At 41.8% G+C, this 17,908-nt stretch overlaps 1 protein-coding gene across 14 annotated transcripts in view; it reads right to left on the bottom strand.

Annotated features, from left to right (window-relative positions):
* The window catches only part of SASH1 (SAM and SH3 domain containing 1), a 524,421-nt gene that overhangs the window by 20,457 nt on the left and 486,056 nt on the right, over nucleotides 1-17,908 (bottom strand). For 7 of the 14 annotated variants that reach the window (XM_027887354.1, XM_027887352.1, XM_027887355.1 and 4 more), the window contains exons 9-10: nucleotides 8,026-8,158; nucleotides 3,129-3,964 (exon numbers count right to left, since the gene is read on the bottom strand). In XM_027887354.1, coding sequence (XP_027743155.1) covers nucleotides 3,129-3,964; nucleotides 8,026-8,158 — 969 coding nt within the window. The other 7 variants (XM_027887363.1, XM_027887362.1, XM_027887361.1 and 4 more) reach the window with 5 other exon arrangements.

Below are 17,908 nucleotides of genomic sequence, written 5' to 3' on the forward strand. Positions count from 1 at the left end.
TTGCACTGGAACACAGGGAATTGCTGGAAGCCTAGTGAGCCTTCCCTTGGTAAGAGAAGAGAAAAATCAGCCCCGCTGTCTATAAGCATTGTGTCCCCAGAGACTCAGCAAGCCCTGATTCCAGATTAGGTACTTCCAGCTTTTGCCTTGCAATCGAAAAGATAATAAAACCTGAACAATGAACAAATGGCTGCATAGTATTCAAAAAACTGGCCCTGTCAGAGGTCTCCCAGGACAATCGACCATGAAGGTATGGCAATTACAGTTCACTTGCACAATTTCAGCTCTGGGCTCTGAGTGTGGTTTTGAAGACAGGCAGATGTCTTCAGAGTTAGGGCTGAGACAAAGAGGAGAAGCTCAACACTTGTGAACTTTAGGTTCTTAGGGCCTGAACTGCCCAACAGAATAACTTCACTTCAAAGACAGTTGAAGAATCAACTTGGCATTGGATCAGAACTACAAAGGACTGTGAGTCAGTGAAGATCCACCACCTGAGAACTACCAGGTTCCTCTCTGAGGAAGAAGCAAGTTCTATAAACTGTGCTACTTAATAGACAATTATAACAAATGATTCTAATACAATAAATTCTTCCTGCCCTGTTAACCACTGATCAGCACATATATTAGTAGGTTTTAAAGAGTTTTATTTTCTAGCTTCTATATCGGGTGCAGCTTACACCAAAAATGCTTGGATGACAGTTTCTGCAACCACAACTCTATCAGAACTCAAAGACAGCTTTGTCTAGGCCTCACACACATTAAAGACAGTGCTGTGATGTAGAATTTTTCTAAGTGTTTTTTTCCAGAAGGCATTGTGACTATGGCATAGGTTTTAAAAATTGTTTTTGGAAAACATCTGAGACCAACCACAAGCAACATGATCAGTTTCTAAAGCACAGCATGTTTAGCTAGTAGTAATTTGGTTCTTATGTGAAGGACCGTTATAACTAATCCTACATCACATGGTAATCCCAGCAATGAAGAGAAGACATCTGGAACTGCTCTGAGCAAACTTGTCTGTCAAACCAGCCAGAGCTCCTCCTAAAGAAGTCTTCTTGGAAAGCAAAATGACTGTTGGTTAAAAGCTTCTGAGTAAATGTACCATATTAAGGATGCTTATTGTTTCACTATGGACCCCCCCACACACTTAAAATTTAACTTCCACTTTCAAATTCCAGTAGCGACTCTGGCAATACTGCACCGAACAAAAGGTCTGTGGATGAGAAGAGGGATATTCAATGGAATGGCCATGCAATAAAAAGTACCATCATTTTGGGAGAAAAGAAAAACTGATGCAATTTGAAAATTTCATGCATATCCAGGTCACTGAAACAAATATAAATGACAACAATGAATGGCAAGGAAAGACAGAGTGACCAATTCCACTGAATACATAGGCATTGCAATTTCCCTGAGGTTGCAGCAAACAAAAAATTAGGTGTTTTTAGGAAGGAGCATTATTAGTTGAAGTTTGGAAGCTATTTGAGATTTCAGAAAGAAGCGTATTGAAAAAGTAGGTAAGAGCAGCATGTTACCAACATTTATCCAATTCAAACAAGGCTGGAGAAGCAGTTGACTGAGGAGTTCTTCCACAACAACAAAATGCTATCCATTTCTTCTCCAACTGTATCTCCGTGAATAAGTAAAGGTCACTCCAGTTGGTTTTCATAATGAAATTACTACAGCAAGACGAGACTAACTTATTAGAAGAACTGAAAAGCTTGTTTCTGTCATCTATATTTACAGTGGCAGTTTTAGAAAGTATTTTTAATTATGGGGCATCTCTAGAACATACAAGTATGCTTTGTCCAAAATAACCCTATTATTCAACCCATAGAAGGACAAATAAGGTTCCTCTTATCATTGTAATATCCTTATGGGAAAACAGTGTCTTCTGAGTACAATAAACAGCATCCTGTGAGGGGCAGCGCAAGCAGTCAATGCAGAAAAAATAGTTAAGCTGCCAAGAGAGAATGTTCATGGTATTGGGTAGAACAAGCATATATATTGTGGCCAAAGAGCAAAAAGTGAACCATGAGGGCCTGGTCATCTCCCACAGGCTATTCAAGGAGACAAAAGCTATGATTCTTGTTCCTTGTACCTGAAGAAATGAAACAGAGGCCTCAAAAAAAAAAAAAAAAAAAAACACAAAAAACACCCTGTTATTCTAGAGGAAAAGCTGTTTATACTATATTGTTCACAGGAATATTTTGCTTAACGTTACAGACACACTGCTGTTTCCACTCACTGAAGTAGGGGTCATTATCAACTAGACAACAGACTAGCTGGCTCAGCTTTGGAGATCTGGCTGGCACCAAAGGCAAGTTCCTAGGAAACTCAGAATCATGGTTAACGGAACAGTCCAAACCGGGTCATGTAGTCAGAAAACAGCTTTGGATCCCTCCAGAGTGTTCAAATCACTTATTTTCCCATTTTAAGCACAATTTCCTGTTTTGGCCACCCCTTTTTCCCTTTCCATAACGCTCTGAAGGAAGGTGCCACCTTTATCCCATGCTAGGAGCAGTAGCCACTGACAGAAGTGATACTTCTGGTGATAGTGAACAGCAAGCAGGAAGGCAGTGAGTACCTCTCACTGTCTTCTGCAGTCTACTCCCTGTCTTTCTGCAGCTGTTTGGTGTAAGGGAGAGTACGGAGTGGGTGGGTGAACTGATGAGATGCAATCTAAGCAGGGGAGGGCCAATATAAAGAAGTAACAGCAGAAGAGAAATAGAGCACAGTTGAGTATCAATGCTCTAACACTCTCAGAATCCCTTTAAGAGAGTACCAACTCCCAAAGCATCACAAAAACCATATTTATAGCATCTCAAACATCCTCTGTTCACCAGTGATCTCTATTTCTGCGTTAGGCGAATTTTAAAAGCAGTACTTTGTCATATTTGCTCTCTCTCATCAAGTAATTCTGTACACATAGAAACTGCAATTCAACAAAACTCTTTTCTGGCAAGACGATATCAAGCTCTACCCTTACAGCTGTATTACAGTGCTTAAGCATTTCTAATGGCAAGGAAAGCAGAAATACTCTATTTTAGTTAAAAGTATAAAGCAGAGAGGGTTCACTGCAACCTCACAGAAATTGAAAGACCACCTTCGTGGCAACTCTGACTCACAGACTTTTGGTGGATTCTCAAGAGAACCCTTCTAGTACAGCGATCCACTGTGGCAGCCCACTTCCTCTTGGCCTCCTCATCCTCCTCCAGCAGGCATCTCCTCAGGTCCTGCTTGTCGGCCTTGCTCAGGGTCCTGTCAGTAACGGGACGCACCAGCTGTGAGAGGTTGAGGTGACTGTACAGGCTTCTCTCCACCACATAGGTAATATTGAACTCGCTGACAGAAGTGCGCCCTCGTAGCCTTCTGTTTGGGAAGCCACAACCTCCACCCCCTTTCGTTTTGTGCCGCAGTAATTGCAGGTCGCAAGGTGTGGGAGATACTCCTTTCCTAGCAGGGCGCTGGCAAAGAAAAGCTCTGGAACAGGAATAGTTAGTATCCATTTTCTTCAATCGGATCTGCTTCCTTACACTCTGAATCTCCTCCAGGGACACCAGAAGATGGTGCTTGTGCCTGTTGCTGTCATAAAAGCAAATGCTTTCTGTACTTACCCCATGGCTCAGTGAGCCAAGGCTCTTCTTCATTTCTCCATCTGTCAAGGAGCGGCAAACTTTCTGGGACTTCTCCTCTTCTGGGTAAGAGAAAAATGTCCCAAGTTTCTTGGGAGGCTTGATAAGGCCACGGCTATCAGTTTTGCTGAAGGTCTTCACCAGCTTCCTGTTAGCTCCCCACATATCAAGACTGCTGGATGAGGGAGAAGTAGTAAGTGAGTCCGAGTCGTCCTCTGGCTGCTTTTCACAGGAGCTGTCAAAGTAGAATTGCTTCTTGTGAACTCCAGAGTAAAGTGCTGATCTGTCATCCAGTATAGGAGAGTTGTCAAGTGAGTGCTCTTCCACACCTACGTGGTAAAAAAGCAGCACAATGCATGTCATTGCTCACAATTCTCTGAGATGTTTCGCTGTAGAGTTTTACTGTATTTATTTAAGATACCAACCACTTAAATTATAAGAAAAGTATTCTTAATATAAGTTTCTCGGAAGTTATTTGTGCGTCGATAAACCTGAAGCAGTTCCTTCCATTTGTTAAGTGAGACTTCTGGGATGAGTTAATACAAGACAGACGACAACATCCTGTAAGTACACTCATCATTATTTAAAGTTTATCTCTTTTATTTGCAGATAAGTAAGACCACAGATGCTCTCACTAAGAACCCCTTAAAAGCTGGAACTGGGATCTGTTTCCCATGTTTTTCATCTGATACTTGCATATGATGCTCAGCTACAATAGATCAGAAGAATACCCATGTATTAAAAACCAAACAAGTACCTCTCAGGTCCAGTTTTCCAATACTCAGTGCTGCTGTGGCTGCAGAAAGTAGTATTTTTTTGCACAAAGTTATAGAGCTGAACTCCAGGATGAAATTTAAAGTTCTGGGTTTTCGATGGGGTTAAAAGTACCAGTTTTAATCACACAGAATTTATTTAACAGATGCAAAGGCAAAGAAGTAGGTCAAACTGCAAGTGTGCCAATTTCAACAGTGTCCTGGTAATGACAGAAACACTTGGTGTTCACCAAATTTTTCCAGAAAATATTTAACAGGAATATTTTGCAACACAAGTACTGGAGATGGGCAGATAGCCAGGTTTCCTTTTTGGAGTGGAGAAAAAGGAATAAAAGACTTGAAACTGCAATTCCTTTTCACATTTATGATATAAAATTTTTTTTCCGGTGTTTTCTTTTGAGCGAAGTATAGTCTCAGGTATTAGATACATTAGAAAGGTAAGAGTCAAAAAAAGTACAAATCCTCTGTCTCCCTGACAAATTTCACAGCATTCATAGGTATGTATCAGCCATGCACATAGAAATGTGATAGTATTTATTTTTTTCAAAAATAAATTTCTTGCATGACCTAACTGTGGCTTCATCCTTGGTTGTTTCTACAGTCTTACAGCAGAGTTAAATTTGAACAACTATCAAAATACCTATGATTTACTAAACTCGCTCATTCAATAACAGAGGACACTTTTTATGATGAAAGATTAGTTGCCCTGTACAGGATTCCTGTCTCATCTTCAGTTCACTCTGTTGCTAAACATATTTGACATACATTTGTTGAAATCTAAGATGCTATTTTATCAAGATAAAGATCACTGTGACATTGAAGGGATAGTGGATCACATCTGACATGAAACTTTCGCTCTTGAGAAATGTATTGGGGTAGGTCTGTAGATTGGAGTCTGGTTTTTATACCACTTTCCCTGAACTGTCCAGCTTGCTCTTTTCCCTCTCTGCTTCTCAATTTGAACAGAAAATATACATTCTCCTGGGACTGAGTATGTGCTGATAAACAATTTTAGTCCACTAAGTAAATATGTTTTTAAACAGCTTGTAGGATATGCATTGTGTGTCAAAACTGTAACAGATGTTATTTGGACTGAGTCCATGACACAAAGCCATAACGACACAGATGCAGATGTGATGTGTTTTTAAGTACTATTTAAGAATGGTGCCCAGGAATTAGGAACCTTCAGTTATTTAGCTCACTAGGAGCAGACAAAGACAAAATACACAAGATTCAGATATTCACAAATTCTAGTGAGTATCAGATCAGGCAGATGTACATTTAGCATGATAACAGGGTCAATAATAGAAATGTAAGAGAAGGATCTGAGACTACTGTGCTTTTCTTTAAAAACTACAGGAACAGATAAGGGAAATTTGGCAAAGGTGTTCTTTCTGAAGAAATCTTTGAAGAGGATTATGAAGAATCTTTCTTCTAGGAAACTGTATGCCAGTTTTCAAAACAAGTCTTACACTTTGCTAAAGGCTGTTAAACACTAATGAATTTACTTAAATTTTACTGATATCACTCAGTCAAATGTTATAGCCAACTCCCCAAAACCTAGTCATCTAGAATTTCACATTACTTCAGAATTGTAACACAGATTACACAGAGAACAGCAGCAAACAGCTCAAAAACTGATCCAGTCCACTGCAGGTAACTTGGAAGGCCAGACAGCAATACCCAAATCTGACCACTGTATTTTCTGTGATTGTGCAGAGCCCTCTGACATATCCAAATGGGAATACAGACTTACATTATGAGATACTGTGATTGACAACATTTATGAAGCACTATTAATTTGCCATATGGAAACCTGGGCGTGGAATTTCCTGAAAAAAAAGCCATAGATATCTACTGCTGATGTTGACTTGGCTACTTAAGGGGCCTTCTAATTACACAGAAGTTATGCAGAAATAATCCATGTTGTTATTTAGCAATAATTGTTTTTTCTACAGAGTTTCCCAATGGCCAATCTAAGAAGAAACTCCAGAGTGGTAGATAAAGTACAAACTCAGTTACAGATAATTTATTCAGACAAGCCTAGAGTTAGGGAAGACAGGCAGGAGGTGGAGAAAGAAGGAAGAAGAGTAAACATTTTTTTGGTTACAATTGTTAATTCAGTAATTTTTCTGCTGAAGGCAGGGGTGGAAAAACTCACTGGGAAAAAAAATGAAACACAAGCAGCCCTGAAGGGAACTGGGACTGAGGGAGAAAAGGAAATAAAGAGGGGAGGTGCTGTAAAAGAGGGTATGGAGAGCAAGATAGATACTTAATATGCTGAAAAGAAAGTCTGATCCAATTGTAGGAAGGCGTCTGCATGCCCAGCAGCCCCTGGCCTGCCTGCTCCTGCAGCTGCTCGTACCCCTGGAGCCTCCTGCTGATTGCTCCCTGCAGCTTTTCCCAGACTCCCAGAGAGAGTAGGAGGAGGTAGGACAGGCTTCTCTGGGGGCCTTCTTTACCCAGAGCAGGGGAAAAATAGTCCTGTTTTGTTTGTCATATCTCATACCCCATGTTTTTGCTTCCATGGTATCCCAGCTTTATGCTCACCCTACGAGGTGACAAAACCTTTTCAGACCACCACACCTGCCCATTCCAGATCCCTAGATGGACTGTGTCTTTCATGCCAACAACTCCATCCATAATGTAGGAGAGATGCCGGTCAGATCATAAATCTGCCAGCAGCTTCCTGCCACATATGCAAGATGCACATGTTCCCCTTAAATGCACTAGGAAGGAATCGTAATATGGTTCAGATCACTGCTAAGATGAGGGGAATTGGCATATATGCATGCCAAGAAAGCCACCAGCATAGAAAGGTGCCCGCAAGTCCAGTGAGGACTCTAGCAGGACTGTGCAAAGAGGCTCCTCAAGATAAGGCTCCACTAATCTGAGTGCTCACACATGGATACAGGTCATCCAGAGTTAATTCTACAGTATGATGTTCCCAGGGGCTGAACTCCACTTTCCTTTCCCCACCCTTCTCCTCCTCCTCCCTTCTCTCCCCCTCTCTGTTGGGAGCAGGTTTCATTCAAAAGCCAAATTGCAGGCAGGCTCCCCCAGAAGTAGAATTTAGTATTACACAAGGCAGTTGCTACCCCACAAGAATGTCTGATAGAGTTTCTGAATTTTTGCCATAGGATTATGCTATATGGTGCAACTGCTGCTATCCTCCCAAAACGAGCAAGGGCTTCACCTATGTGCCATCCCAAGCCTCAGAGGAGGGAGCAGTGTGGTGGTGGGTCCGCTTATCTCCTTGCTGAGCCTGTGGGGCAGCTGGTTGGCATTGCTCCTAGCATGGGGATTCCCTCCCCAGCATGGGGCATAAAACATAAACCAAGTTCTAATCTCTTAATGAGGGACTCTCGAGCGCTGCTCTGAGAATACCAGATCAGCAGTAACCACATTCTAGGCTATCACTTTCCTCCTTCCACAGTCTAAAAATTCAATTACTTAGAACGCGCACAAGAGACAAGGCAGTCATTCCCACTATCCCTCCACTTGAAGAGGGATAAACACTCCACCCCTCCCTCCCCTAACCCTCTACTTTCTGTCCCCTCTCAACAGAAACATGCATTCACCCATGCAGTTTTAACCATATGCACATTGTTTTTTACCTTCTGTGCTGGGTTTTTTCATTTCTTCAACTCTTATGAGTTTCTTCCTGACTCTGCGAGTAGAATTCACCAGCTTGTGCAACCTCTTAAACTTCACCGATTCCTCTGTTTCATCATCGGATTGTTCTCTTGACTGGCAAAGAAACAAAGGGAATATTAATAAAGTAGTAGTTCCACAGCTTGCTCCTTCAAGTTAGTTCATCTGCTGCGTTGTGTCAAGGCAGCTCTGTAACGGATGTTATATTTTCAGCCCCAATCAGACAGAAACATTTAAATTACTGAGGGTTTTCTTGTTTTCTTTTCTTTTTTTTTCTTTTTCTTTTTCTGAAAGCATGACATACCATTTTGATTTCTAAATCTGTGCAACGTAAGATCCTAGGCATTGAAATGCATTCCTGCCCTTGTCTTTCTTCACATGCATTGTGTAATAACTACTTCCACGTCCTCTCTCAGCACGTTTCAGGCAGGGCTCTTTCCCAGGGCTCTTCTTACCCTACCAGTTATGCTCCTGTGGTTTAGGTCAGTCCCTGGTCTGTCTGGCATCTCAGAACTTGCTGTTTAAACCTGGTTATAAACAGCTTCTTCAAACTGAAGCTCTGTCATTGACGACTTCTCTTTTTTTTTTTTCCCTCCAGTCTTCCCAGAAAATCAAAAACAGCAGCACAAGAAAGGGATGGGAAGGAAAGGAAGGAGGAGACCTCATCTGCCTCACTCACAAACTGCCACAACTACAAAATATTCCCTTCCTCCTCCCTGCTCCCTACACTCCTCCTGAAGACTCTTGAGGCTGGAATTAAGATGGACAGAGCATTCCTCCAGCACTGACCAAGGGAAAACTCTGACCTTTTCAGATATACAGTGCAGTCCATATTCCCCAGCATCCCGTTTCGTTTTGCATCTGATCCAGTATACTCAGTTCCAGCTGTTTTCCCTCAAGTATCAAACATTACAGAGACAAAAAAAAATTCCCTTCTCTCCAGCAGCAGTGACACAACAAGCTGAAACAATCCATTCCTTGTGAACGAGAAGACGACTTCGATTTTCGAGCCAGATCCAATGTTCAACGTGCTACTTCCTCTGTTTTAATCAGTTCAGAATGTGGAAAGAGGTGGGGGGAAGGGCAGGGAAGGGTAGAGGAGAGGAGGCCAACAGGGTTCTCCGACTTGGCCAGGACGACCCTGGCACCGTGCACCGCTGCACATTCCTGCGCACAGCACGAGCTCCAGCTGGAGTGCTGTATGGATTGTATACCTGACTCTGTTTTCACCCACGGCCCCAGCCAATTTGCTGCATTCCTAATGGTCAGCTTTAAAAACCCTCATGCAACTTCCTGTCAGTGCAGCTATCTGGGTTTCCACAGCGCGCTCATCCTTTTTTTCTCCTTCTCCTTAATTAAACTTTTAAAAAAAAAAAATATTCCCAACTGATGCAAGCCAAGAAAAAAAGAAAAAAAAAACAAACTCACTCTCTTCCCAGCAAAAATGCTGTCTGCTTATCTGGAGGATGAATAAAAGAGGCCAAATATAAAAATGCTTTCTACTTTTCTAGTGCACTTAAATCTCAGGATGTGGTAAAAATGGTAGATGCCATGGGGCAAGACACCAATTAGCAGTTGCACAGGTACACTTCCAAAGGCACAAACAGCCCCGAATGGAGCCAGGGCAGCTCTGAAAGTCTACCTCCCAGGCATGCACCTCACAAGGGCCCCAGAACCACACCAGAGCAAACTTCAACAACTTTCTGCAAGGGCACTAACAATTACTGATTTCACACAAACCCTGTATTACTCCAAAAGAAGCAGGAATACCAAATGGATCACATCATTCATGGCTAGGCTTCGTGAACGAAGATTTGAGAACGGATCACACATGGCACTAGAAATTGCCATTCTGTCATCTAAGAATTGCACAAATGCATTTATTATGGGTATGATCTGGCTAAGTAATTAATAGTCCTCCTTTGGGAAAAATAGGGCTGTAAAGAGGAGTACCAGTCTGGTTTATATCAAAATAAGCAACAAGATGAGGATTAATTCAAGGATTATGCCTGGGACAACTTAGTGACATCAAACAAGACAGACATATTTAGATAAGATGATGAATGGATTATTGACTGTAATCAAGAAGTTCAGTCAAGACTTCTTGGGCTATTAAGTGCATCCTGGCAAGCAACCATCATGCATATTGTGCACTCAAGATATGTTTATTTTAAACGCAATTACTCTAAAGCATTGCTTTCCATCATTACTTTTTGTACACCCTCGGTTTGCAGACTAGTGCAAGTTTGTGAAACTGTGAGCTCTGTAAGACTTAGAGAACAGCTCCTACCTGGTCCTCCCACCTAGGATTTCATCGAAGAATAAACATCTAGTCCTACTTTTGCACCACTTATATCTGATAAAGAATTGTGCCCCCTCAGGGTTATGAAGATTCAACAACAACAAAAACTTCTATGATGTCTGACATTTGCATTCACAACTACTGCCATGAAAGCAAGCGTCAAAATAGCCTCAGTGCAAGGTACTGACATCAGACCCCAGCAGATAGTGCAGAGGGTGTCCACTATATTTCAAAATACCTAAAGTCACATCATAATTAAGTGCCAACTGGTTTTCCCCGATGCTTCTGGACTGCCGGTGTCCTTTAAGCTGGGGTCCTCCACAGGCAGCAAAGATTCTGCCTATCACTGGTGCTTGGCCCAGATAGGCGAGAACAGCTCATGTTTTATGGGTAGATGAAAACACAAGGTCACTTTCTGTCTAGCAGCCTATTTCCTATCATATCAGGTAGTATGGGACAGACAAATCTTCTACAAAGAAAAAGGATGGCCAGTAAGTTTATGCAAAAAGGCCTGAAAATGTCAGTGACGACATCAGGGGTGCTGCTCAGGAAACTTTCTTGTCAAATAATGCCGATTCCTTGAAGATGAAAGCATTTTCAAGAAGGGTTACTTTTCACTTGCTTCCTGTTTTTGAAACAATTTTTTTAAGAAGGGCCTTGAAATTATCAAAAGTTTCCACTTTGGCACATGGGAAACAGAGCTTAATTTTCCAGCTCAAGCAATGCTTTCTTTTACAGCTAATGTAAAGCATTCTGGCCATAACTGACATATTTGGAAATCATTGAACTTCGACGCTTTGACTTCCCTGACCCACACCACCCTCCCCTCTTTCATGGGACCGAATTGCTTTTTTTGGTAGCTGTCCCTGCCTTTAGATGGGAAAATCACCCCAATGTCCCCAAAGCATGGCAGACCAAGCAAATGGCTTCCTGGACAGCTCTAGCACCCAGGCCTTGGCACAGAGCTTAGATGTAGCCAGCTGCCAGAACCCTCTTGCCCTCGTCCCCTTTCATGGGCACTTCAGCGTGCTGCAGCACTGCAGAAAGGTAGACATGGTCTATAGAGGGGATGATGCATCCCCAAAAGGCTCAGCCAGAAGCTCTGGGCACTGGAGGAGTCCATGCTGCACCCCCTCTGCCAATGCCTCCCAGCCCCTGGCACAGAGCTGTCCCATCAGGCCAAGCCTTGGCAACATTAATGCGCTGGTAAAACAGCTAGAGCCCCTCCATCTCCTCGTCCCCCCGTGCACAGCCAGGACAGGTCTCTGAAAACAAACAGATTTGCAGTACTGCAAGTAGGAACAACCTAACTTCCATCTCCTCTGCTCCAAATTTTTCCATCCGAAAGCCCATATGGCTCAACTTTTAATTACTTTGGCTAATGCTGTATGTAGTAACTCTGTGGTGAATGCTAAAGTGTTTCATTTCTGGTTTCCAGGGCAACATTACATCAGATTGCAGACAGCTGGCTCCCCAGCCCTAAACCATAACAAATTGGCCAAAGCTGATGCACAAAAATCTCGCTGGTTGAAAGAGAGCGCGGGGCTCGGCTGGGCTGCTGGGGACCCGGCAAAGCCTGCAGGGCCCCCTTGGCGGGGCTGGCTGGGCGGAGCCGCCTTTCCTCTGCTGCTTGGAGCAAGTGCATCCCTGCATCTGCAATGCTCTCACGGTGCGGAAACCCGCCAGCTTGGAGAGCTTGGCGGCACAAATGTGCGAAGGACTGCAGGGAAACAGGGACTAAATTAACAGCATCTGGAAATACCGAGAGCTGCATGCACAGGACTGTAGCCACCACACACCACGTGGCTGGAAAACTACAGAGAGGCCAGGGCCCATCCCCACCGCCCAGCTCTTCCTTGTTAACTAATGCGGCCACAAACCTATGAAGATGCTCTCAAATCCAGGAGAAATCAATCCCCTCTGCTACCTCTAGCATCTCTTCACCTTGGAGAACTCCCTACTTGTGCATCTCCAAAGGCCATATCATCTCATATGTAAGATCAAAGTAAAAAGCCTTATGCTCAGGAATAAAAAGGAAATTAGCACATGTACTTTGACATTCAAGGAGCTCTCTACAGTTCTGCTCCTGGCTCCCTCTTTGCTTTCTCTCCCACTTTTCTCATGCAGCTCATTGCTGCTGCCTGCTCTGGAGGCAGGGCACACGCCTCGTTCTGCTGCTCTCTAACATCCATCCCATTTCACATGCCACTGAAATAACAATCCTAACCTCCCTCTTTGAATTAGTACTTCACAAACATACACACACACACATACACACAGAAAACCATTTATTAGAGTACTTGGAATTAATTGGCAAAATGTAAACCAGAAGTAAGTAAGTAGCTAACTTTCAGCAGGACTATGTTTGGAAACGCTTCAGGGTTATAGCAACAACCTTAAAAAACACAAAATAGGCAAAACCTGCTAGCCATGACCCAATAAAAATGTGTAAGAAATGCTAGGACAACATCCAGTTAAAGCTATCATAACTGATTAATTTGCTTCAGCTCCATAAAAAAACCCATACATGAGCTGTGGGAAGTAATTTAGAGAGATGTTAAAATTTTACAATTCACTTCATGCCCAGTAATATATTGTTCAGCCTCAAACTGAAATCTCTAGGAAACTTTCCATTTAAGAAACAATTTAATATCTTAATACCTGATTAAGCTCAAACTTCAATTCTTTTTCATTATCAGACAATTCTTGTTCAGCAAAGTGGGGCAAAAAAAACATATTCAGACTCATGGGCTTAGCACATCACATCCCCCAGTCCTGGTTAGCTCAACTCAGAACTACAAACTATACAGCAAATGCAAAGAGACTTTACTGTTCCCTTCAGGAGACGTGGCTACACGTGTACTTTCTTTTTTCTAACAGGCTTTACATCTGCCAAAAAAACCAACCGTTCTAACCTATAAATTTTTTTTTATTTAAGATGCCTGGACAAAGTCATAGACAGGAAAGTAGAACAGAAAAGAACTTAAAAGCCCAAGGAAAGGAAAAAGAGAACTAAGAAAAGCTATGCATGCTGTGCTGTGCCTAAGAATAACCACAAAAGCCTTTTCTCTTTTTCCCCCTCTGAAACAGGAGGCACATCCTCTCCACATCATGCTACATGCTCAGTGACTTACCAGCTTCGGCATTTACAGGCCTAAAGCTCAGTTTCGAGTATTTTCCCCTGAGTCCTCAACTGCTGTCAGCTTCGTAACCCTAAAATTTAGTAGCAGACACTTCTTCTTAAGTATTGTATTCGCTCTGAATCCTGCACACAAAATGCCTCTTCTCTGGAGTTACATTATCAGACACCAAACTGGCTCTGATTCCAGAGCTGAATATGTAAGGAAGAAAAAAGCGTGATGCTGGACTCAATTAGCTGTTTTCTGCTCACTGATTGATTCCCCCAGTTACTCGCTAGCTGCATAACTTGCAAGAAAGGCATAAGTCATCAGCTCTAAGCAAATCTTCTATTCACCACAAGGAAAAAAGGGAGTGTTGTACATGGCAAACAATCCCTGTTTTCACTGACGAAGGCTTGCTGACCTCTTGCTGGCCTCCAGTTCCTTAATTGCTGTCTATGGAATTTCAGTGAAAGAAAAAAATACAGAGAATCTCTGCAAAGCCAGGATGAAGACTGACCCTCGAACACCACCACTAGAGTGGAGGCTGTGTCTATAGAAAATATAACTTAAGCCCTTTACCAGGCTTTTTTTATTTTCACTTTTTTGTTATTTTGACAAAAAGCCCCCCTGAGAATTTCCCTTTATAAAGGGCTAATTTGACAGAAAAATAAACCTTGCTTAAATGTTTTTTAACTTAGTGAACTTAGATAAATTTTTTGTTCTTTCCCCTTGGTTTCAGTGCTATAAAAAAAGAACATCACTAAGAACTGGAAAGGCAAACACAAACACTGTTTAATTCAGAAATCTCAGCCTCATGTAGAATTAGCCACATTGTGGCTTTATAAAGCATTGTAGCATGACTTTCCACTTCTCTGCCTAGGCATGGTGGAGATCTCTCTTCCTAAGAAATAGACTCTTAGATGCTCAAGTCTTCTCTTGTAGTCAACTATATCTAACCCCAAACGTGGTGAAAAATCCAAAATTTGGGCATTTATTCTCAGAGCACAAGAAAACATGGACCAAAATTATTACTAATTAGAAGCACTGCTATCCAGTGGTGAAAAGCGATAGCAAAGGCATACTACACCACCACCCTCTTTAAGCCAAGAAAAGATTCTCCTTTCTCAGGACATGCTATCAATAGCCACTTAATCTGGATTCACTGCAAATCAGTCATACCGTGAAACCATAGCGTGACTAAACATCTGTTTCCTTTGGTAACTGGTTGATTTTAATGAGCCATCCAGTCAAATATCCTTTTTCAATTTCTCCACCTTTGTACTAGTGACCGTACATAGTTTTTCTACTCCCTAGTGGTCATGTAAGCTAGATTTACTAGTGTGTTGTAGCTGGGTTCTTATCCTTGAATTACTTCAGCCCCAAAACTCTGATGTAAAGCTCTGTGGAAAATTCTAAGCTTCAGATAAAACCAGCTAGTGTTCTCCAGTTTCAATAACATACCAGCCAACATCAAGTGAAACATGACAGCAACTTCCTTGAAATGTATCCCAGATTCCCTTAAAAGTTCATGGCCACGAGTGAAACTGATCTAAGTTTGGGGCTTTGCAACTTGAGTTTTGAAGGTTTTGGGTTTCATTAAGAAAGTTTCACAGACTTCTAATCCTTGCAGAGGCTGCTTATAGAAATCTATGTGAAGCTCAGATGTGATAATCTGCATCATATCGTGATGTTACAGATAATGCCCTTCAAAATTTTAAAGAAAGTTAACAGAGGTTATGACTATTCTTTCGCAAGAGTAAGAATTTTAAGGGCTGTTCAAGTCTAAAATGTGCAGTGTCAGCCCCCCTCCCCCCCCCAGGTAACCATGTCTGGGTTCAGTCTGTGATTACTTACAGGAAAATCAAAGGAAAATCCAACAGCTACTTTGGTGAGAAATATATTACACATTAGTTGGTGACGACACTGCTTGCTGAAATTAGTGGGAAATATTTGTCATAAGTAACGAGAGCATAAAAGTTGAATTCTCCCAGGAGGTCTGCCTTGATACCAGAATAGCTGCTTAGGCAAATTCCTCACTGTTAACTGTTTCCAGGTTTTAGTTTAATTTTGAAAAGTACATTGCCGACATTTGTATCTGCAAGCCAAACACATTTCCACGTTGTGAAGTGCTTCTCTCACTGATTAGCATAATTAATTTTAATGACATTACAACCATACTCATGTACCACTTATCATAGGTATATGCATTACATTATTCTGTATCTGTTACAATATAGCATTTTTTTCCAATTCTCCCACAGACTCCTCTACATATGGAAACAAAACTCTTTAACAAGGCTCTCTCAACTGAATCTTGTATTTCGGCAATGCTAAGAAGGTCCAGGGAGAATCTCTATTCTTTAGCATAGTCTGTACTATTGATAAATGGAGTACACCACCAGTGCTGGAAACCCACATCTGGACATCTTGGAAAACCACAGGTGAAAGAGGAACACAGCAAAATTCGTATCAGAGAAAAAAAAGGAAAAGAATGAGAGCCCCTTAGTACAGGATGTAGTAACTTAATTTACATTCTTACAGCATTTTCAAGCAATCAAAGTATTAATGCTACCATCCTAAGTGTGAGGAAGGAAACTTCAGCATCAGGAAAGGGGAACAACCGCTAACTGATAGAAGTGCAATTAAAATTTTCTATTGTACCACAAGCAAAGATTATTCAGCCTGGGTCTGCCAAATAGGGCAGTGAAACACACAACTTTTGAGATTCCTAATTCTTGAACTGAGTAAGCCTTTGTTCCAATTTAATAGGCCTGGTCTCAGAAAAGATGGGGGCAGGGATACCACAGTATGGATTATAGCATCTCCTGCTGGCTGATGCATGGAGAACAGGAAAAAGCTGGTACCACCGCGCCGCACCCTCTAGGTAATAAGCAGAAAAATTAGGCAGGTCCCAAAAGGCAAAAGAGGTATAAAAAAAGGCGAACGAGTATGTTACAATGAATATTAAATTGCCTTCCCACCTCCCATCCTCCTCAAATACATGGCCAAACATTTTGCAGTAAAGTAAGTCAAGAGGGCTTGTCTGAATGCAATCAAAACAGAAGTGGTTATGAACATGCTTAATTACAGACATTGCCTGGGCGTTACCGTAAGCTCTCTGAGTCATGACAGAAGGGAGATTTTTCTCAGAGACCTTATGACAGACTAACCACAGGAGCAACTACTGCTGGCAGCAAGCAGGAGGTTTACTTGGGCTACATTAACTCCTCAGTACAGTCCTGTGGTGACAGTGTTTAGTCCCACTAGAGACACACACCTAGCTAAGCTGTACCTGTCAACAACACGGACAGATGTTGAATAATAAATAATACTTAAAGAAGTGATACAGTTTTATTCCTAAATAATTTGCAGCAGCTTCTTCTACAAATTCTAAAGCATTTTGGAAAATTTCAGGTGAAATAGGTAAAACACTACTTAGTGTTCTACAAAACCAAATATAAACACGTTGATGGCCTCTTGCTTTGCTATCATCGCTCCAGAGCACTGACCTTATTTTGTGTTGTGTCCTGGGAACTGTAATGACAATCTACATTTCTCTCATGGAGGTTTTCGTGTTACTACACCCATGGGAAATCCCATTCTTATGCATGGATAGAAAGAGGGGAAAGACTGCAAAAAATATGCTTCAATTATTCTGCTACCAGCATTCACCAAGAGATGCTGGACACTGATCGGTGGAGAAGGAGGGCAGCCAAGCCTCCCAGGGCAGGTTCCCATGGTAGGCACATAGTGTGGGAATTTAGCACTACCATTTTGAAGCCATGTCTTACTATAGGCTCTTTCTTCATCATAACTGTTACTAAGCACTGACAGTATTATAGGAATTTGTGTAGTAGTAATAAATACACCATCCAATAAAACGAGGCACATCAGTGCCTTTCAGGAAGTCTGAACAGAAATTGGGTCACTAGATTCTTTGGAGCAAAGATGAAAGCTCTGCATTCATTCACAGCCATGCTCAGCAGCAACTCCCCTCTGTTATTTGAGAGAATATGAAGGGCCTGGAGGCAGGCAACAAGCTCTCCAAGAAGAACAAAACCAGAAAACTATCTTCTTGCATCCTTTAGCCTTCCATGGAAAAGAAGCCTTACGAAAAATTTTAAGTCCCAGGATAACAGCAAAGCCAGGGATAACACCAGACTTTCAAAATGCCCAAAATATCCACATTGCTTCAAACTAAACAGTACTGTTTCAAGTAAAACAATCCTTATCATACCCCAGTCTCCATTGATACTCAATGCTGATTCCCAATATGCATCAACTTTGAGCTTAGTTCTAACAAATTTAACTGACTATACCAAAAGAAGAGCTTTTTCCTGTTTATATTTAACAGTCCTGAATTATGAGCAGTCATAATGTTAACAAACGAACCACCAAACCACTGAAATACAGTATAAGCCT

The sequence above is a fragment of the Empidonax traillii genome, unplaced genomic scaffold, assembly GCF_003031625.1.
Source record: "Empidonax traillii isolate 1590-97213 ecotype Southwest subspecies unplaced genomic scaffold, ASM303162v1 scaffold207:size1520225, whole genome shotgun sequence".
In the NCBI taxonomy this organism is placed as follows: Eukaryota; Metazoa; Chordata; class Aves; order Passeriformes; family Tyrannidae; genus Empidonax; species Empidonax traillii.